The 17,911-nt window shown below is 51.8% G+C and overlaps 1 protein-coding gene across 2 annotated transcripts in view; it reads left to right on the top strand.

The window, feature by feature from the left end:
- The window catches only part of LOC6617457 (low-density lipoprotein receptor-related protein 2), a 135,791-nt gene extending 118,248 nt beyond the window's left edge, over positions 1-17,543 (top strand). For both annotated transcript variants that reach the window (XM_032725117.1, XM_032725116.1), the window contains exons 5-15: positions 1,603-1,875; positions 1,998-2,252; positions 2,995-5,313; positions 5,400-11,057; positions 11,120-11,331; positions 11,391-11,797; positions 11,860-13,364; positions 13,450-13,762; positions 13,824-16,010; positions 16,090-16,337; positions 16,409-17,543. In XM_032725117.1, coding sequence (XP_032581008.1) covers positions 1,603-1,875; positions 1,998-2,252; positions 2,995-5,313; positions 5,400-11,057; positions 11,120-11,331; positions 11,391-11,797; positions 11,860-13,364; positions 13,450-13,762; positions 13,824-16,010; positions 16,090-16,337; positions 16,409-16,629 — 13,598 coding nt within the window. In that variant the 3' untranslated portion in view covers positions 16,630-17,543. The remainder of the gene's footprint in view (positions 1-1,602; positions 1,876-1,997; positions 2,253-2,994; positions 5,314-5,399; positions 11,058-11,119; positions 11,332-11,390; positions 11,798-11,859; positions 13,365-13,449; positions 13,763-13,823; positions 16,011-16,089; positions 16,338-16,408) is intronic.
- Positions 17,544-17,911: the final 368 nt, after the last annotated feature.

Genomic DNA, 17,911 nt, shown 5'->3' with positions numbered 1-17,911 from the left:
GCTGAGTGAGAGGATGGATAGCCATTGGCATGGGGATGGGCATGAAGCGAATCCTTGCCAGGGAATGCGGCTTAAGAAGCGGGAGACATGCATAAAATACTCGTTGCCAAGTTTATGATGTCCAGAGCTGGAGAGCAGGTATAGATCAACAGGGAGTCCGCAACGCTGGCCAGGATTAAGGCAAAGCCCAGATACAAGTACAGTGGAAATGTCCCGGCGGGGAAAGTATAAACTATAAACTTTATTGCACTTGGCATGGGTTTGTGATTACTTAAGTACGACTTTATTTATATCCTAGCTGTTTAGCTGTTTTAACTGTAATATTTATTTAATATTATTAGTATTAGATTTCTAAAAGTATGCTAACTTTCTACATCTGTGTGTATCTGTCTGGTGTTTTATATTTTTTGCATGCCACAAGTTCGCCCTAATGTCGGTGGACATATGTCCCCGTCAAAGGCACATATATCATCTTAAAGCTCCGATTCGCCAGCAGTTGCTCTAATTTAGTCATTCAAATGCACGACTTTGCCTGCTACCTCTTTCTTGTTAACGGAACCCTTGACAGACACACACATTCCGTTTCCTACCGATACCCTGTATATTCATATTTAGGGAATTGGTTACGCAGCTATTAAGCCAAAATGAAGAAATAGAGTCCAGGAATTATATATATTGGAACACACAGTTTAATTATGAATAATTAATTTAACGAACATGTGATTTAAGCTACCTAATAATTTCATTTATGCATTGTTTGTACACTTAAGACTACAAATCGATTCAAGTACTGGGTATTCTTGGTACCCTTCTCCTTGCTGTAAGCGTCCCTTTTTTGTATGGCTTTCGGGAGGAGGGCTCTGCAACCAACTACTCGATAATTTATAGCACTTTTGCCTGCCGACACACACAACTCAAGTGCACAATCCGGGGCAGATGGACGAGCGGACAAACGGACGGACAGATAAACGGACGGACAGATAAACGAACGGACGGACGGACGAGTCGAGCGGACAGACAATCACGCCCGGCACTGGTACAGCGACCATGCATTATGTATACGCCATGCGTGCCCGACCCGAGACCCCAAAACCCCGAAAGCCAGCACTCCACCCGCAATGTCTGGCATCAAAATTTAATGTCTTTGGCAGCACAAATAGTTTTGGCCTGCCATTTTTAAGGACCACCTCCGTCGTCTACCCATTAAAATAGTGGATGGTTGATGAGCCGAGAATCGGCATCTGTCTTGGACAATGGGGTCGGGCATCGAGGGCAACCCCCCACTGAGCCATTCAGTGGCCGCTCCAAAACATCTATGGATCGGTTTCGAGCCGTACACTCAATGCAAATGCAATTAATCACAATAGAGGGGCACAAAATGAGCCATAATTGAGTGCAGTCATGTACAGATTATTAACTTTGGGGGTTACTTGGCTGAAATTCGTAACAGCAGGTCAGCGAATATTTATATAATTAAAGTAGTAATGGGTAGTAAAGGTAATATGAAATCTGGCATTTCCAACACTTCTTTGAACATGAAATATATGTTAGTTCCATATATGATAAATTAATTAATTTTGTGATTGTCTTGATTTTATCTAGCGTACCGCAAGTGTCAGCACACGGACTTGTTCTGCAACACGCCCACTGGAGCCCCCGCGGAGGGCGCCCGCCTCACCGGACCATGTGTGCCCAAGGAGAAGCGCTGCGATGGCTACTTGGACTGCCGCACCGGGCGGGACGAGGTCGGCTGCAGCGGCGTGGCCTGTCGCCTGGACCAGTTCCGCTGTGCCAACGGACTCAAGTGCATCGACGCCGCCCTGAAGTGCAATCACCGCGACGATTGCGGCGACAACTCCGACGAGCAGGGATGCAGTAAGTAGTCGTTATGATAGAAATTCACGTTCCTTTATTTATTTACTTCATTTAATGTCTAAGGAAAAACAATTTTCGGTTGCTTAGTGCTTATACTTATTTACTTCCTATGTTTACTTTAGACTTCCCGCCCTGCCACCACGCCCAGTTCCGTTGCACGAACGCACTGTGCATCCCGTATAACTTCCACTGCGATGGCTACCACGACTGCGCCGACAAGAGCGACGAGGCCAACTGCACGGCTATCGCCTGTCCGGACAACAAGCACCTCTGTCCACGTGGCGGCGCCAGCGGCACGCCCAAGTGCATCCTGAAGTCGCAACTCTGCGACGGCAAGCGGGACTGCGAGGATGGAAGCGATGAGGAGACCAACTGCTGTGAGTATCCAAGTGGTCTCCATTCAACCCTCCTAGAACATTACAGCGTATTTTGGGCAAGCCATGTGAAATAATGGTCCAAACGTGGAATGGCATACCTCATTGAACTCGCAATCGAATTCCAAATCGATTTGGGTCCGAATTTGCCAACTTAATTTTTTTGCAAATTTTTATGATGTTACCCCTTACAAAAAATGCAAAAATTGACGTAAAAAATAATTTTCCTAAATTCTTCAAAAAGTGATAAGGATCGTTAGCACTGGTAATTAGCTGCTCAAAAAAGGTATTCTTTCATCTACATGACAATTTTTAGCGGAGTTATGACAAAAATTCCGTTTGTAAATATCAGTTTTTTGGCAAAAGCCGTGTTTCCGAATTTCGGTCATCAAATAATCCGTTTTTTTTGACACAACTTTAAAAATATTCGCCTGAATATAGAATGTCACACCTCGTTGAGCTCGCAATTAAATTTTCAATCAAACTGTGTTCAAACATGGGATTTTTATTTTTTCGCCATTTTTTGCAAATTTTGATGAGATTGAAAATTGAACATTTTGCCAAAAAATTAAATTCCCAAAAGCTTTTAAACAGTAAAAAGTCTGAAAACAGTTATTCTTTTATGGATATGTCCATTTTTAGCCACGTTATGTTAATTAACCCTTACAAAATTAAACAAGATAACCCCACATGTACATATTTGTATTAGCTGACCCACGATATCCGTTTTCTCGCCCATCTCCAGCTATTGCCTCGTGCCCCGCCCTGAGCTGTGAGTTCAAGTGCGGACCTTCGTTGACAGGTGGAGTGTGCTACTGTAAGCCGGGCCAGTCGCTGGCTCCGGACAATCGGACCTGTGTCGACCTGGACGAGTGCGCGGAGTGGGGTCACTGCGACCAGCTGTGCACCAACACACTCGGATCGTACACGTGCCAGTGCGCCCAGGGCTACACGCTCATCAACGACTCCAAGTGCATTGCTCCGGATGCGAATAACTTGCAACTGATATTCGCCCACGATCGGGCCATCATGCGAATGCTGCCGCATGGCAGTGAGCCCAAGGTTTTGGCCAATGCAACAGCCGCGGCGGGTGTGACCTTCCATTATGCCCGGAACACACTGTACTGGTCGGACATCAAGACGAGGAAGGTGCAATCGCTGCCCTTGGATGCGCAGAACAAGGCTGTCTCGCCCTTCGATCAGACCCTTCCCGGCACCTGGGCGCCCGTCGCCCTGGCCGTCGACTGGGTGGGCGATAAGATATATGTGGCGGATTTGGTGGGTCAGAAGATCGATGTCTTCGAGCTAAGTGGACAATGGCATGCTGTTGTTTTGGGCTCTAATCTCACCTCACCCGCCGATCTGGCGCTGGATCCCACGGCTGGTCTGATGTTCGTGGCTGATGGCGGTCAGGTGCTTCGTGCCCATATGGATGGCACACATGCCAGGTCGATTGTCTCGGAGGCAGCCTACAAGGCCAGCGGTGTGACGGTGGACATTATCAGCAAGCGTGTCTTCTGGTGCGACTCCCTGCTGGACTACATCGAATCCGTGGACTATGAGGGTGCTAATCGGGTGATGGTGCTTAGGGGTCAACAGGTTCCGAGTCCCTCGCGATTGGCTCTGTTCGAGAATCGAATCTACTGGACGGATGCCACCAAGCAGGGCATCATGTCGGTGGACAAGTTCGAGGGTCCCACCTCCATTCAGGTTACGTACAAGGCCAAGGACATCAGGGAACCGAAGGGTATCATTGCTGTACATGCGGTCAGCCAGCCGAGGGTATCGAATCCATGTGGCAACAACAACGGTGGCTGCAATCACATGTGCATTGTGACCGCCGTGAAGGGAGCACCCACTGGCCTGGGATTCCGATGTGCCTGCTCCACGGGCTACCAGCTGGAAACGGATCTGAAGCTGTGCAAGCCGGTCAGCGAATTCCTCATGTACTCGCAGCAAAGATTCATCAAGGGCAAGGTGTTGGAACCGGTCATTGAAGGATTTAGTGATGCCATCATGCCGGTGGTTTCGAGGCGGGCTCGTTTCGTCGGTCTGGATTTTGATGCTCGCGATGAGTTCATCTACTACTCGGATGTGCTGCAGGATGTGATCTACAGGGTGCACCGGAACGGAACTGGCCGGGAGATCGTCTTGGCCTCCCAGAATGAAGGCGTTGAGGGACTGGCCGTCGATTGGGCCTCCAAGAATCTGTACTACATAGATTCGCGCAAGGGAACCTTGAACGTCCTGTCCACCCGAAATGTGACGCACAGAAGAACCCTACTGAAAAACCTGAAACGTCCCAGGGCCATTGTGGTCCATCCGAATCGTGGTTTCATCTTCTTCTCCGAATGGGACCGTCCTGCGAATATCACCAGAGCAAACACAGATGGTAGTGGTCTGCTGGTGTTCAAAAATGTAACCCTTGGCTGGCCAAATGGACTCTCCATCGACTTCAAGGAGGATCGTGTCTACTGGTGCGATGCTCTATTGGATCACGTTCAGCACGCCAACCTGGATGGCACGGACATTAAGACGGTGAACTCCCGACTGGTGCGACATCCCTTCTCCATTGTCATTCACAACGATTGGATGTACATCACGGACTGGCGCCTGGATGCCATTATCCGTTTGCACAAGCTTACGGGCGAGCAGGAGGAGATGATGGTCAGAGAACCGCAAACCAATAGACTGTACGGCGTTAAGGTGTACAGTCATGAGGTCCAGAGGATCGCGGACACGCAACCTTGTCACAGGAACAATGGTGGCTGCCAGAAGATCTGTTTCGCTGTTCCCATCGGAGCATCAAATGGTACTGATGGGGTGACCACTTCGTCGCCCTCGTTCGGTCGCCTACAGTCGCGCTGCTCGTGTCCCTATGGCGAACGATTGGCCGACGACCAGGTGAGCTGCATTCCCGATCCCAGTGCCGAGCCACCAGTGCAACCCTGCCCGAACTCATGGGACTTTACCTGCAACAATCAGAGGTGTATTCCCAAGTCGTGGCTTTGCGACGGTGATGATGACTGTCTGGATAACAGTGATGAGGAGCAGAACTGCACAAGTAAGTACTAGTATATCGCAAGTCGCAAGGGGTCTTCTCACTATAATACCCTGTTTCTCTTTCTTCTCTTTTCTCTGCACTTAAAGAGCCCACTTGCGGATCCAACGAGTTCCAGTGCCGATCGGGTCGCTGTATTCCGCAGAACTTCCGCTGTGACCAGGAGAACGACTGCGGCGACAACTCCGATGAGCAGGAGTGCGGCAATGTGACCTGTGGAACCTCCCAGTTTGCCTGTGCCAATGGACGCTGCATTCCCAATATGTGGAAGTGCGATAGCGAGAACGACTGTGGGGACAGCAGTGATGAGGGTGACTTCTGTGCCGAAAAGACCTGCGCCTACTTCCAGTTCACGTGCCCGAGAACGGGTCACTGTATTCCCCAGAGTTGGGTTTGCGACGGCGACGATGATTGCTTTGACAAGCAGGACGAGAAGGATTGTCCACCAATATCCTGTCTGGCAAATCAATTCAAGTGCGCGGATCTGAGGCAATGTGTGGAGGAGTCCTACAAATGTGATGGCATACCGGACTGTAATGATGGCTCCGATGAGGTGGGCTGTCCTTCCATGGGACCGAATCAGTGTAACCTGGAAAAGCACTTCCGCTGCAAGTCCACTGGCTTCTGTATTCCGATCGCCTGGCACTGTGATGGCTCCAACGATTGCTCGGATCATTCGGATGAGCAGGATTGTGGTCAGATCACCTGTGCCCAGAACTTCTTCAAGTGCAACAACACGAACTGTGTGTTCAAGGCGTACATTTGCGATGGCAAGGACGATTGCGGTGATAATTCGGATGAGGGAGCTGAGCACGCATGTGTCCCACCCCCGTTCAAGTGTCCCCATGGTCAGTGGCAATGTCCTGGAATTTCCGAGAGATGCGTGAACATCACATCTGTCTGTGATGATACCCCCGACTGCCCCAATGGTTCGGATGAGGGTGAGGGCTGCGATTTGGCCGAGTGCGAACATCAGGCGGGTCAGTGCTCCAGCTTCTGTCAGAAGACCCCCAACGGAGCGTTGTGTGTGTGTCCCCCTGGATCGGAGATCGGCGAAGATGGCTTCACCTGCGTAGATAGCAACGAGTGCGATCCACCGGGTCTCTGCTCCCAGCAATGTACCAACACCAAGGGCTCCTACTTCTGCTCCTGCACAGATGGCTATGTTCTCGAGCCAAATAAGCACACTTGCAAGGCAGTAAACCACACCGCCGCCTTCCTGATCATCTCAAATCGGCACTCCATTCTTGTGGCGGATCTCAAGGAACAGGGACTCGAGAGGGTGCCCATCATAGTGGAAAATGTGGTGGCCACTGCTTCCAATATGCACACAGGCACTATCTTCTGGAGCGACATGAAACTGAAGAAGATCTCCCGATTAGATCGCGGTATGGAGCCACAGGAAATCATCAACACGGGCCTGGACTTGGTCGAGGGCCTGGCCTATGATTGGATTGCCCAGAATCTCTACTGGCTGGACAGCAAACTGAACACCATCGAAGTGTCCGCGGAGAACGGTTCCAATCGTCTGGTTTTGGTCAGGGAAAACATCACCCAACCCAGAGGCATGTGCATCGATCCCAGTCCCGGAGCAAGATGGATCTTCTGGACCGACTGGGGAGAGAACCCAAGAGTGGAGAGGATTGGCATGGATGGAACTATGAGAAAGACGATCATCAACACCAAGATCTACTGGCCCAATGGCTTGACTTTGGATATAGCAACCAAGAGGGTCTACTTTGCCGACTCCAAGCTGGACTTTATTGATTTCTGCTACTACAACGGCACCGGAAGACAGCAAGTCCTGGCCAGCAGCCACTATCTGCTGCATCCTCACTCGTTGTCCTTGTTCGAGGATACGCTCTACTGGACCGACAGGCAATTGAATCGAGTGTTGTCCGCCAACAAGTTCCGTGGCAAGAATCAGACTGTCGTGTCCCACCTTATAAGTCAACCCTTGTCCATCCACGTCCATCACGCTTCCCTGCAGCCCATGACTCCGAATCCCTGCGCCGGATCACGCTGCCAGCACTTGTGTCTACTGAGCCCCAGTGCCCCGGAGGGTTACTCCTGTAAATGCAAGCCGGGCTTCAAGCTCCTGAGCGAAGGTCGTTGCATCGAGGAGGAGAATCCCTTCCTCATGGTCGTCAAAGGTACACAAATTGTGGATCTTCCTTTGAATGGTGGCGATGCGAGAGCCGGAGCTCTGGCCCCAGTTATTGGAATCGAAAGCAGCACGGGTTTGGACTTTGATCGCAAAGGAGAGACGCTCTACTGGGTGCAGGGGAGGGAGGATGATGATGAGAACTGCACCATCTATACGACACCATATGGAGGTGGCAATAAGACACTTTTCCTGGGCATCGAAAATGGAATTGTGGGTGCCCCCTACACCATTGCATTCGATTGGCTGGGCAGAAATCTTTACATTGGCAACCGGGTGGCCAGCAACATTGAAGCTGTGCGAGTGGATGGCAAGCAAAAGTATCGCACCATAATCCTGGCCAACGATGGCTATCCCAACTCCGTTTCACGGCCCAAGCAAATTGCACTAGATCCCACCGACGGCAAGCTCTTCTGGATCGACGAAGGAGTTCTGGAAGTGCCCATTAAAATTGGCAGAGTTGATATGAATGGGCAGAACCCCATTGTGGTCTTCCAGGATGTTTCCCATCCCGAATCGTTGGCCGTGGACACGGAGAAGAAAATGGTGTACTACAGTGCCAGCAATCCCGCGGTGATCGGTGTCATGGACTACAATGGTGACGATCACACACTGATCTTGATGAAGGACTCGCATCCGATGGCCAAGCCCAGGAGCTTGGGCATCCTAGACCACAGGCTTTACTACCTGGATCCGTTGTACGAGCGTATTGTAAGGATTGATCTGCCGCACGGTGATAATCCCAAGACCATTGTCGACAACGAGTCCGATCTGCGGTCCATGATGATCTACAAGAAGCGCGCCCTGATGCAACATCCCTGCCAGACGAACAACGGTGGCTGCAAGCACCTTTGCATTCCCGGACCTGGTGCAACCAGAACCTGTGCCTGCGGCATTGGATACAGAAAGGAAAACGAGATCAACTGCGTGGCCTATAAGATCTTTGCCGTGGTCTCCCAACTGGACATGATCAGGGGCTATAGCTTGAGCGATAGCTCCGAGGCGATGGTTCCGATAAGCGGACCTGGTCACCACATTCTCCATGTGGATGTGATGTACCGCGAGCAATGGATCTACTGGGCGGAGTACAATCGTGGTTACTGGAATGGCATCTTCAGGTCGCGACCCAATGGCACCGATCTGCAGCATGTGGTCAAGGATGGCATCGGCAGTAATGGCATTAGGGGTTTGACCATCGATTGGGTGGCCGGCAATATGTACTTCACCAACGTCTATCCCCATGAGAATTATGTGGAGGTTTGCTGGCTGGATGGTAGCAATAGAAAGGTGTTGGTGAAGACAACCACAGATGCACCACGCGAACTGGCCGTGAATCCCATCAAGAGGCTGCTCTATTGGATCGACTATGGCCAGCATCCTAGGATTGGAAAAGCCCTCTTGGACGGCAGCAAGTGGACACCACTGGTGACATCGGGCATTTCGTTGCCTCGCGATCTCACCATTGATATGCAGACCCATGACATCTACTGGGTGGACTCGAAACTGGACACCATTCAGAAGATCTCCTATAATGGCGCCAATCGCAAGGTAATCCGCAGAGATCTGCCCAACCCCATGGGCATTGCTGTCTATCTGAACGATGTCTACTGGGTGGATAGAAACCTGATGACCGTGTTCAAGGCCTCCAAGCATAGTGCCAATGAAACTGCCACCAGCGTAAGAACGAATCTGGAAAAGCTTAGGGACATCGCCATATACAACATCAACAATCAGCCGCAGGACGATACCAATCCCTGTGCTCATTTAGGAAACGGTGGCTGTGATCAGTTGTGCTTCAGTTTTCCACCAGATGGCGGGGCCTCCGGTAACTCCGGCAGGAATTTCCGTTGCGAATGTGCCACTGGAAAACTGAGCGCCGATGAAAGAAAGTGCGAGGTGGTCAACGAGTACCTAGTCTTCGCCACAAGAACTGAGATTCGAGCTGTCAATCTCGATCCCCATTCCACGGAAGTGCCCTTCACTCCACTGACAAATCTCACGAATGTCGTGGGTCTGGACTTTGACTTTGCCCACAACCGAATGCTGTACACCCAAATCCGTCCGTGGGCCAAGATTGCGTATACCAAGGCAAATAAGCCAGGGCACGATGACATCACTGTGGTTCTGAACAAGGGCATTAATCCCGAGGGCATTGCCTACGATTGGACCCAGCAGAAAATCTACTGGACTGATAGCTCCAACAACTCGATCTACGCCATGAATCTGGATGGAAGCGAACTGGTGATGATTGCCCGTGTGGAAAGACCGCGAGCTATTGTCCTCGATCCCTGCAACGGCACGCTATTCTTCACGGATTGGGGCAGGTTCGGTACCTCCGGCAAGATTTTCCGCACCACCATGGCGGGATCTCTGAAGAGAGCCATTGTGGACAAGGATCTCTCGCAGCCCAGTGGCTTGGCTATCGATTATGATGAGAGACGCCTATACTGGACGGATGCGGTTAGAGAGAAGATCGAGAGATCCGATCTGGACGGTCAGAACAGAGAGCTCCTGGTGGCAGCCACCATCTATCCCTTCGCCATAACCGTGTTCAGGAACTACATCTACTGGACGGATCTTCAGTTAAGAGGTGTCTATAGGGCTGAGAAGCACACTGGCGCCAACATGGTGGAGATGGTAAAGCGACTGGAGGATTCTCCGCGAGACATTCGCATCTACAGCTCCGATCGCCAGAAGTGCAATGTGAATCCGTGCAGGATCAACAACGGCGGATGTGCCCAGAGCTGTCATCCTGCCCCGAACGGCAAGGCCGAGTGCAAGTGCGACGATAGCACCAAGGTGGTGAACGAGGGAAGGATGTGTGCCCCACGAAACAACACTTGCGAGGCCAGCAAGTTCTACTGCAAGAACGGCAGATGCATCTCGAGGATGTGGTCCTGCGATGGCGACGACGACTGTGGCGACAACTCCGACGAGGATCCCAACTACTGTGCCTATCACTCCTGCTCACCCAACGAGTTCCGCTGCAACAACGGACGCTGCATCTTTAAGTCCTGGAAATGTGATCACGAGAACGACTGCAAGGATGGTTCCGATGAGCTGGGCTGCATCTATCCACCTTGTGTGGATGGCGAGTTCACTTGCGCCAATGGACGGTGTATTCCACAGGCTCAGGTGTGCAATGGTGTGAATGACTGCAAGGATAATGCCACATCGGATGAAACGCACGAACGGTGTCCCATGAACACCACTTGTCCGGCGAATCACCTAAAGTGCGAGAAGACCAACATCTGCGTGGAACCCTATTGGTTGTGCGATGGCGACAACGATTGTGGTGACAACTCCGACGAGGATCCCCTGCATTGTGGCCAACGCACTTGTCCAACCAACAGTTTCCGCTGTCCCAACCACCGCTGCATTCCAGCCACCTGGTACTGTGATGGTGATGATGACTGTGGCGATGGAGCCGATGAACCACCAGATTACTGCAAATCGGAAGGACGCACCTGCTTCGGGGATCTGTTCACCTGCGACAATGGCAACTGCATACCAAGGATCTACATCTGCGATGGCGACAACGATTGTTTGGACAACAGTGATGAGGATAACCGGCACCAGTGCAGTAAGTATCTTGGTTGAGTCCCTTATAGAACACCCATCTTATTTATAAACCTGCTTTCTTAGATGACCGTAAGTGTGATGAGGAGACGGAGTTCACTTGTGTGGAGAACAAGTCCTGGCAGCGTGCCCAGTGCATCCCCAAGAAATGGATCTGCGATGGTGATCCGGATTGCGTTGACGGAGCCGATGAGAATACCACTCTGCACAACTGTGCCACCCAGCAGCCCTGTGGCGAGGACATGTTCACCTGTGGCAATGGACGTTGCATCAATAAGGTGAGCTTAAAGAACCTACATATATCCCAAAGTAAATATTAACAAATATCATTTTGAAGGGATGGATCTGCGACCATGACAACGATTGCGGCGATGGCACCGATGAGGGCAAATTCTGTAACTCCAAGTACAAGACCTGTTCGGCCCAAGAGTTCACCTGCCAGAACTTCAAGTGCATCCGGAATCAATCCCGGTGCGATGGCGAGGACGACTGCGGTGATCACTCGGATGAGGTGGGCTGTGCCAAGGAGAACATCACCTGTCCACAAGGACAGTTCGCCTGTACGAATGGCCAGTGCATCGACTACAATCTGGTGTGCAACAAGTATCCAGATTGTGCCGACGAGTCCGACGAACCTGCCCACTGCAACGTGGACGAGTGTGCCAAGGTGGAGATCAATCAGTGTGGCCATAAGTGCGTGGACACGCTGATAGGTTACTACTGCGACTGCAATGAGGGCTACAAGTAAGATCTCCTCTTGATTGGATTTTAAAAAATATATACCTCATACCTAATTTATTTCATAGACTACTCGCCGATGGCAAAGCCTGTGCGGATGTGGATGAGTGCCTGGAGCAGCCGGGCGCTTGTTCCCAGCACTGTTCCAATACCCCGGGTGGATTCTACTGCAAGTGCGACGAGACCTACTACGAAAGGCAGAACGATGAGCACACGTGCAAGCGAAAGGACAGCATCCCACCGTGGCTGATCTTCACCAACAAGTACTACGTGCGCAACATGTCGGTGGATGGACACCAATACAACCTTATGCACCAGGATCTGATGAACGTGGTGGCTCTCGACTTCGATATACGCGAGGAGTACATGTACTTCTGCGATGTCACGGCCAAGACGATCTTCAGGGCGAAGTATGGAGAGGCCGATGACGAAATGCCGCCGGAGAGGGAGGCTGTCATCAGGCACGATTCCCATGGCCTGGAGGGCATCGCCATCGATTGGGTGGGTCGCAAACTGTACTGGCTGGACAGGCACTCCAAGAACCTGGATGTCTCCGAATTGGACGGCACCAAGCGCAAGACACTGAGGAGTGGCGTTGTCGATCCGCGTGCCATTGTCGTGCATCCTGGAATCGGTTACCTGTACTTCACCTCCTGGCATCTGCAAGCCTACATTGCCAAAATGGGCATGGATGGTTCGAACTTCTCGAGAATTCTGAACTGGAACGATGGCATCGCCTGGCCGAATGCCCTGTCCATTGATTACTTCACAGATCGAATTTACTGGGCGGATGCTCACTTGGACTATATAGCATATGCTGATCTGGAGGGCAGACATCGTCATACGGTGCTCTCAGGAAGCAAGGTGCCTCATGTGTTCGCACTGAGTCTCTTCGACGACTACATCTACTGGAGTGACTGGAATCTGAAGGCGATCGTGAGGGCCAACAAGTTCCATGGCGCAAACTATACGGTGCTGAGGAATACCACCCATCGACCCTATGACCTGCACATCAATCATCGGCTGAGACAATTGCCCTACACCAATCCTTGTGGCACGAACAATGGCGGTTGCTCACATCTCTGCCTGATTGCTCCGCCGCCGGAATCCACCTATCTGAACATCGAGGGATACATCGAGGAGGGTGCACCGATCTTCAAGTGTGCGTGTCCCAATCAATTCTATTTGGCCAGGGACATGAAGACCTGCGTGGCCAACTGTACGGCCGGACAGCACTTGTGTGGCGGACGGGATGAGAAGTGCATCCCATGGTTCTGGAAGTGCGACGGTGAGAAGGACTGCAAGGATGGCTCCGATGAGCCCGCGACCTGTGCTCCTCGACACTGCCGTGCTGGGACGTTCCAGTGCAAGAACACCAACTGCACACCGTCGGCGACCATTTGCGATGGAGTGGATGACTGTGGCGATCGCAGCGATGAACAAAACTGCGATCTACCCTGTCCGCTGTCCGATTTCAAGTGCAAGTCCAGCGGCAGATGCATCCTCGATAGCTGGCGCTGCGATGGAGATGCCGACTGCAAGGATGGCAGCGATGAGGATCCAGCCGTCTGCTGTACGTATCAAATGTTTAATTAATTTCTCAAAAGAACAAAGAATATCTAGGTGCTAATTTTGTCCTGGTATATCCACAATTTCAGTCAAGCGCACCTGTGACCCGAAAACCGAGTTCTCCTGCAAGAATGGCCGCTGCATTCCGCAATTGTGGATGTGCGATTTCGACAACGATTGTGGCGACGACTCCGATGAGCCGGCGTACATGTGCCGTCAAAGGAACTGCACCACCGGCTGGCAGAGGTGTCCTGGTCAGTCCAACTACCGCTGCATTCCGAAGTGGCTGTTCTGCGATGGCAAGGACGATTGTCGCGACAACAGCGATGAGCTGCCCGAGAACTGTCCCAAGTGCAATCCGGAAACGGACTTCAAGTGCGGCAACAACCGATGCATACCCAAGTGAGTATTCGAAATGGCCCTTCGAGCCGGATTCCAGATTCTAATTTACACATCTTTCCAGGCAATGGATGTGCGATTTCGCGGACGATTGTGGCGATGCCAGTGACGAGAATGAGGCAGTGTGCAAGGGCCGCTACCGGGAGTGCTCCGAATCGGAGTTCCGCTGCGGCAATGGCAAGTGCATATCATCCCGCTGGCAGTGTGACCACGAGGACGACTGTGGCGACAACTCGGACGAGATGCACTGCGAGGGATACCAGTGCAAGAATGGCACCTTCCAGTGCGCTTCCGGTCACTGTATTGCCTCCTACTTCCGGTGCGATGGCGATCGCGATTGCCGCGACATGTCCGATGAGGTTGGCTGTCCGCCCAGATTCCCCGGCGGACGCTATTGTCCGGAATCGCGTTTCCAGTGCAACAACAATCTGTGCGTCTCGCTGTCCGATTTGTGCGACGGCACCGATGACTGCGGCGATGGCAGTGACGAGGATCCCAGCGTTTGCAGTGACTTCAACTGCGACACGCTGCGGCGATTCCAGTGCTCCAATCACCGCTGCGTGGCCCGCTATCAGATCTGCGATGGCGTGGACAACTGCGGCGATGGCAGCGATGAGAACAACATGACCCTATGTGCCAGCAAACAGAAGCCCTGCGATCTGTACACCCAGTACCAGTGTGCCAACAAGCACTGCATCGAGCGGTCCCAGGTGTGTGATTTCTCCGACGATTGTGGGGATGCTAGTGATGAGTTGGGATGCCACCACACGAGCAGTTGCTCCGAAGCGAATCGCGGTGGATGCCAGCACCATTGCCACAATCTCACGGATGGTGGATACATCTGCACCTGCTATCCGGGCTACATCATAGCCGCCGACAACAAGAAGAAGTGCTCCGACGTGGACGAATGCCTGACGCGACAGCACACGTGCTCCCACCAATGCCACAATCTGAATGGCACCTACTCGTGCAGTTGTCGCGAAGGATTCCATCTGACGGACGGCGCCAGTGGCGTATGCCGAGCCGAAAAGGAGGATGTCATCCTCGTGTTTGCCAATGGTCAGGAGATCAGAGGTCTGGATCTGCAGAAGCGCGAGGAGTTCGATGTGATAGCAGCGGAGAAGAGGATCGAGGCACTGGACTACGATGCGCAGCAACAGATCGTCTTCTGGGCGGATAGCTATGACAAGACCATCAAGCGATCCTACATGGTCAATGCCATCGATGGCAGGGCCAAGATAGGATTCGCCCAGGACCTGAACATGAAGGGCGGCTCGAAGCCCACTGCTGTGGCTGTGGACTGGCTGGCCTCGAATCTCTACTGGACCGAAATGGACAGGACGGGCTCCAAGCCGCGTGGACGTGTCATGGTGGCCAAGACCGATGGTCGCTATCGTCGTTCGATCGTGAATGCTGGACTCGAAGTACCCACCTCGATTGCTGTGAATCCGCAGCTGGGCAGAATATACTGGTCGGATGCGGGATCAGCTCCCAAGATCGAGGTATCCTGGATGGATGGCTCTAAGCGCCGCCCACTGATCACCGAGCTGATACGACATCCCGCCGGCCTGACCATCGACTACTCGCAGGATCACATCATATACTGGGTGGACACCAAGCTGAATGCCATCGAATCGATGAGAGCCGACGGCTCGCGGCGAAAGGCCATTGTGCGGGGCGATCAACTGAGGCATCCGGTGTCCCTGGATCTCTTCGAGTCGAACATGTTCTGGATGACCCGGGATACGGGTGAGCTAGTGCGCCAGGATAAGTTCGGGCGCGGAGTGCAGGTGGTGCTGCATCGCAATCTCGTCAATCCGTCCGGCCTGAAGGTGTACCACGACAAGCGGTACAACACCTCGCTGCCCAATCCGTGCGACAACTCCACCTGCTCCCACCTGTGCCTGCTGGTGCCGGGCGGCCATCGTTGTGCCTGTCCAGACGCCTCTGGACCGCCGCCCTCGCACCGCAGCACCGCCGAGGTCATCTGCAATGCTGCCGCCGAGCATCCGCGCCCGGCTCCGCGAATCTGCCCCTGCCAGAATGGTGGACTCTGCAAGGAGGACGCCCAGGGTGAACTGGTGTGCGAGTGCCTCTCCGAGTTCCGTGGCGAGCACTGCGAGACGAGCACCACGGGAGCCTTTGGCCATGGTGGCGCCAATGTCACAGCCGTCGTGGTGCCCATCATGGTCATCCTGCTGGTGATGATGGCCGCCGCCGGCGCCTGGTACGTCATCCGCAAGCGACCATTGTAAGTACCACCTAAGGATCACTTCGATATCCGCGTCTTATATACTAATTACCAACATTTTTCATTCGAATGCTTTCAGTGGCAAACTGGCTCGCATGCCAGCGATGACTTCGTCGCAGAGCGTGACCTTCCGTCACGGTTCGAATGTGGAGTTCAACGAGAGCGGGTTCCCAGGGGCATCTGCGCCGGGAGCTGGCGATGTGGCACCCATCGAGGGCTACAACCTGCAGACGGTGAACGCGAACAAGGCGCGCGACTTTGCCAATCCCATGTACGATGCAGTCCAATCGGGCACCACCGCCGATCCGGGCATGGGCAATGGTTCGGGTGAGTTCTAGCTTAATTTAGTTATACCATGGATAGTAGCTAATCGGGATATCGCTTTCGTTCTTCCATAGGCATCTATGATGTGCCAGGCGAGCCGTCGGCCAAGGGCAAGTCCATGGGCCACCATGCAGGCGGTTCCTTCACGGAGCCCGCCTCGGCGATCATCGCGCCCAGCAGCATTACGCACAAGGCGTCGCCGCAGCTGCAGCTGCGCACCAGGGAGCTGGATCCTTCGGCGGATACCGGCAAGGACACGCAGTTCCTGGTGGAGGAGGATAAGTCCGAGTGCTGATATCAAGCCCGTCAATCGGCTGTCGTTGCGGCGGCAGTTGCGATGGCCAGTTGCCGCCAACAGCGCCGGCAGCATCAGCAGCAGCAGCAACATCCCGAGAACAGCTATCCGCTGCAGACATAACACATACTGGTCAAGCAGAGGAGGGAGCAGCATCAGAAGCAGCAACATCAACAACATCAGCAGCAGCATCTGCCGGCGCAACAGCAGCATCAGCATCAGCAACATCAGCAGCAGGGACAGGGACGCTTTAGTAGTAAACATCACAAATCCTGGCAGGTAGCCACCGCTGGCAAGGTCACCACCAAGGTCTAGCCGTGACCCCAACAGAAACCACACACCACCCACAGAGAGGAGCAATGCGATCAGGAGGAGAAGATGCAGGAGGAGGAGGAGCAGGTCCTCGGGGACTGGGGACGCCAATAAGCAAACATATCCAAAAATTGATAAACATATGCAACCCCCCACAGGAGAAACCAACTAAAAACAAAAACTGTTGCAATTATTATTAAATAATTACTAAAAACAAAACTATAAATGTACACAAAACACTAAGAGAGCAACACAGCAACTTTTGTAAAGCCCACTTTTGTAGCCCACTGTTCGTTATTTTTTTTTTTTTTAATTTTTATGCGAAACCAATGTTTTTTGCTAATCGAGATACTTTTGCGCAAAACAGGAAGATTGTAAAAAGCAAGCAAAAACGATAAACGAAACAAAATTAAGGCAAGAAGTATATTTTTTTGAAAGCTAAATGACAATATTAACTATATATGTATGTAAATCGGAAAACAAAATATCTATATGTATACACAAGGCAATTAGGGGACGATTCCCAGCTAGGATTTCTATATATTTTTCTAAAAAATAACAAACAAAAAAAAGCGAGCTAAAAAATATACAACAACAAATTATATATGTATGTATATATATATGTGTGAACCTAAATGTATCGAGCGAAAGAGCAAACACTTTTGTGCTAAATCCAGGATAGAAAACAAGCATTCCCCATTCCCCACACACACATATGTATATCTATTAATTATAATTATAATTATAATTTAATTATTTATTCAAACACACACAGACAGGACAGACAGGAAAGTGCTAATAATCCAGAATACCAGGGGCTTTTCCGCATTTCCAATTCGCAATACATTCCAAAAAGAAAAGATACGTGCAATCCCCTCCCCCCGCCACCCGCCTACACTGTGCAACAAAGAAAAGCGAAGCTTTTCCTTTCTCCCGTTTTTTTTTCTGGTTCTCGCGCAACCCAATCTGC

This window comes from Drosophila sechellia, chromosome X, assembly GCF_004382195.2.
Source record: "Drosophila sechellia strain sech25 chromosome X, ASM438219v1, whole genome shotgun sequence".
Classification (NCBI taxonomy): domain Eukaryota; kingdom Metazoa; phylum Arthropoda; class Insecta; order Diptera; family Drosophilidae; genus Drosophila; species Drosophila sechellia.
This window is presented reverse-complemented; position numbering and strand designations above follow the sequence as displayed.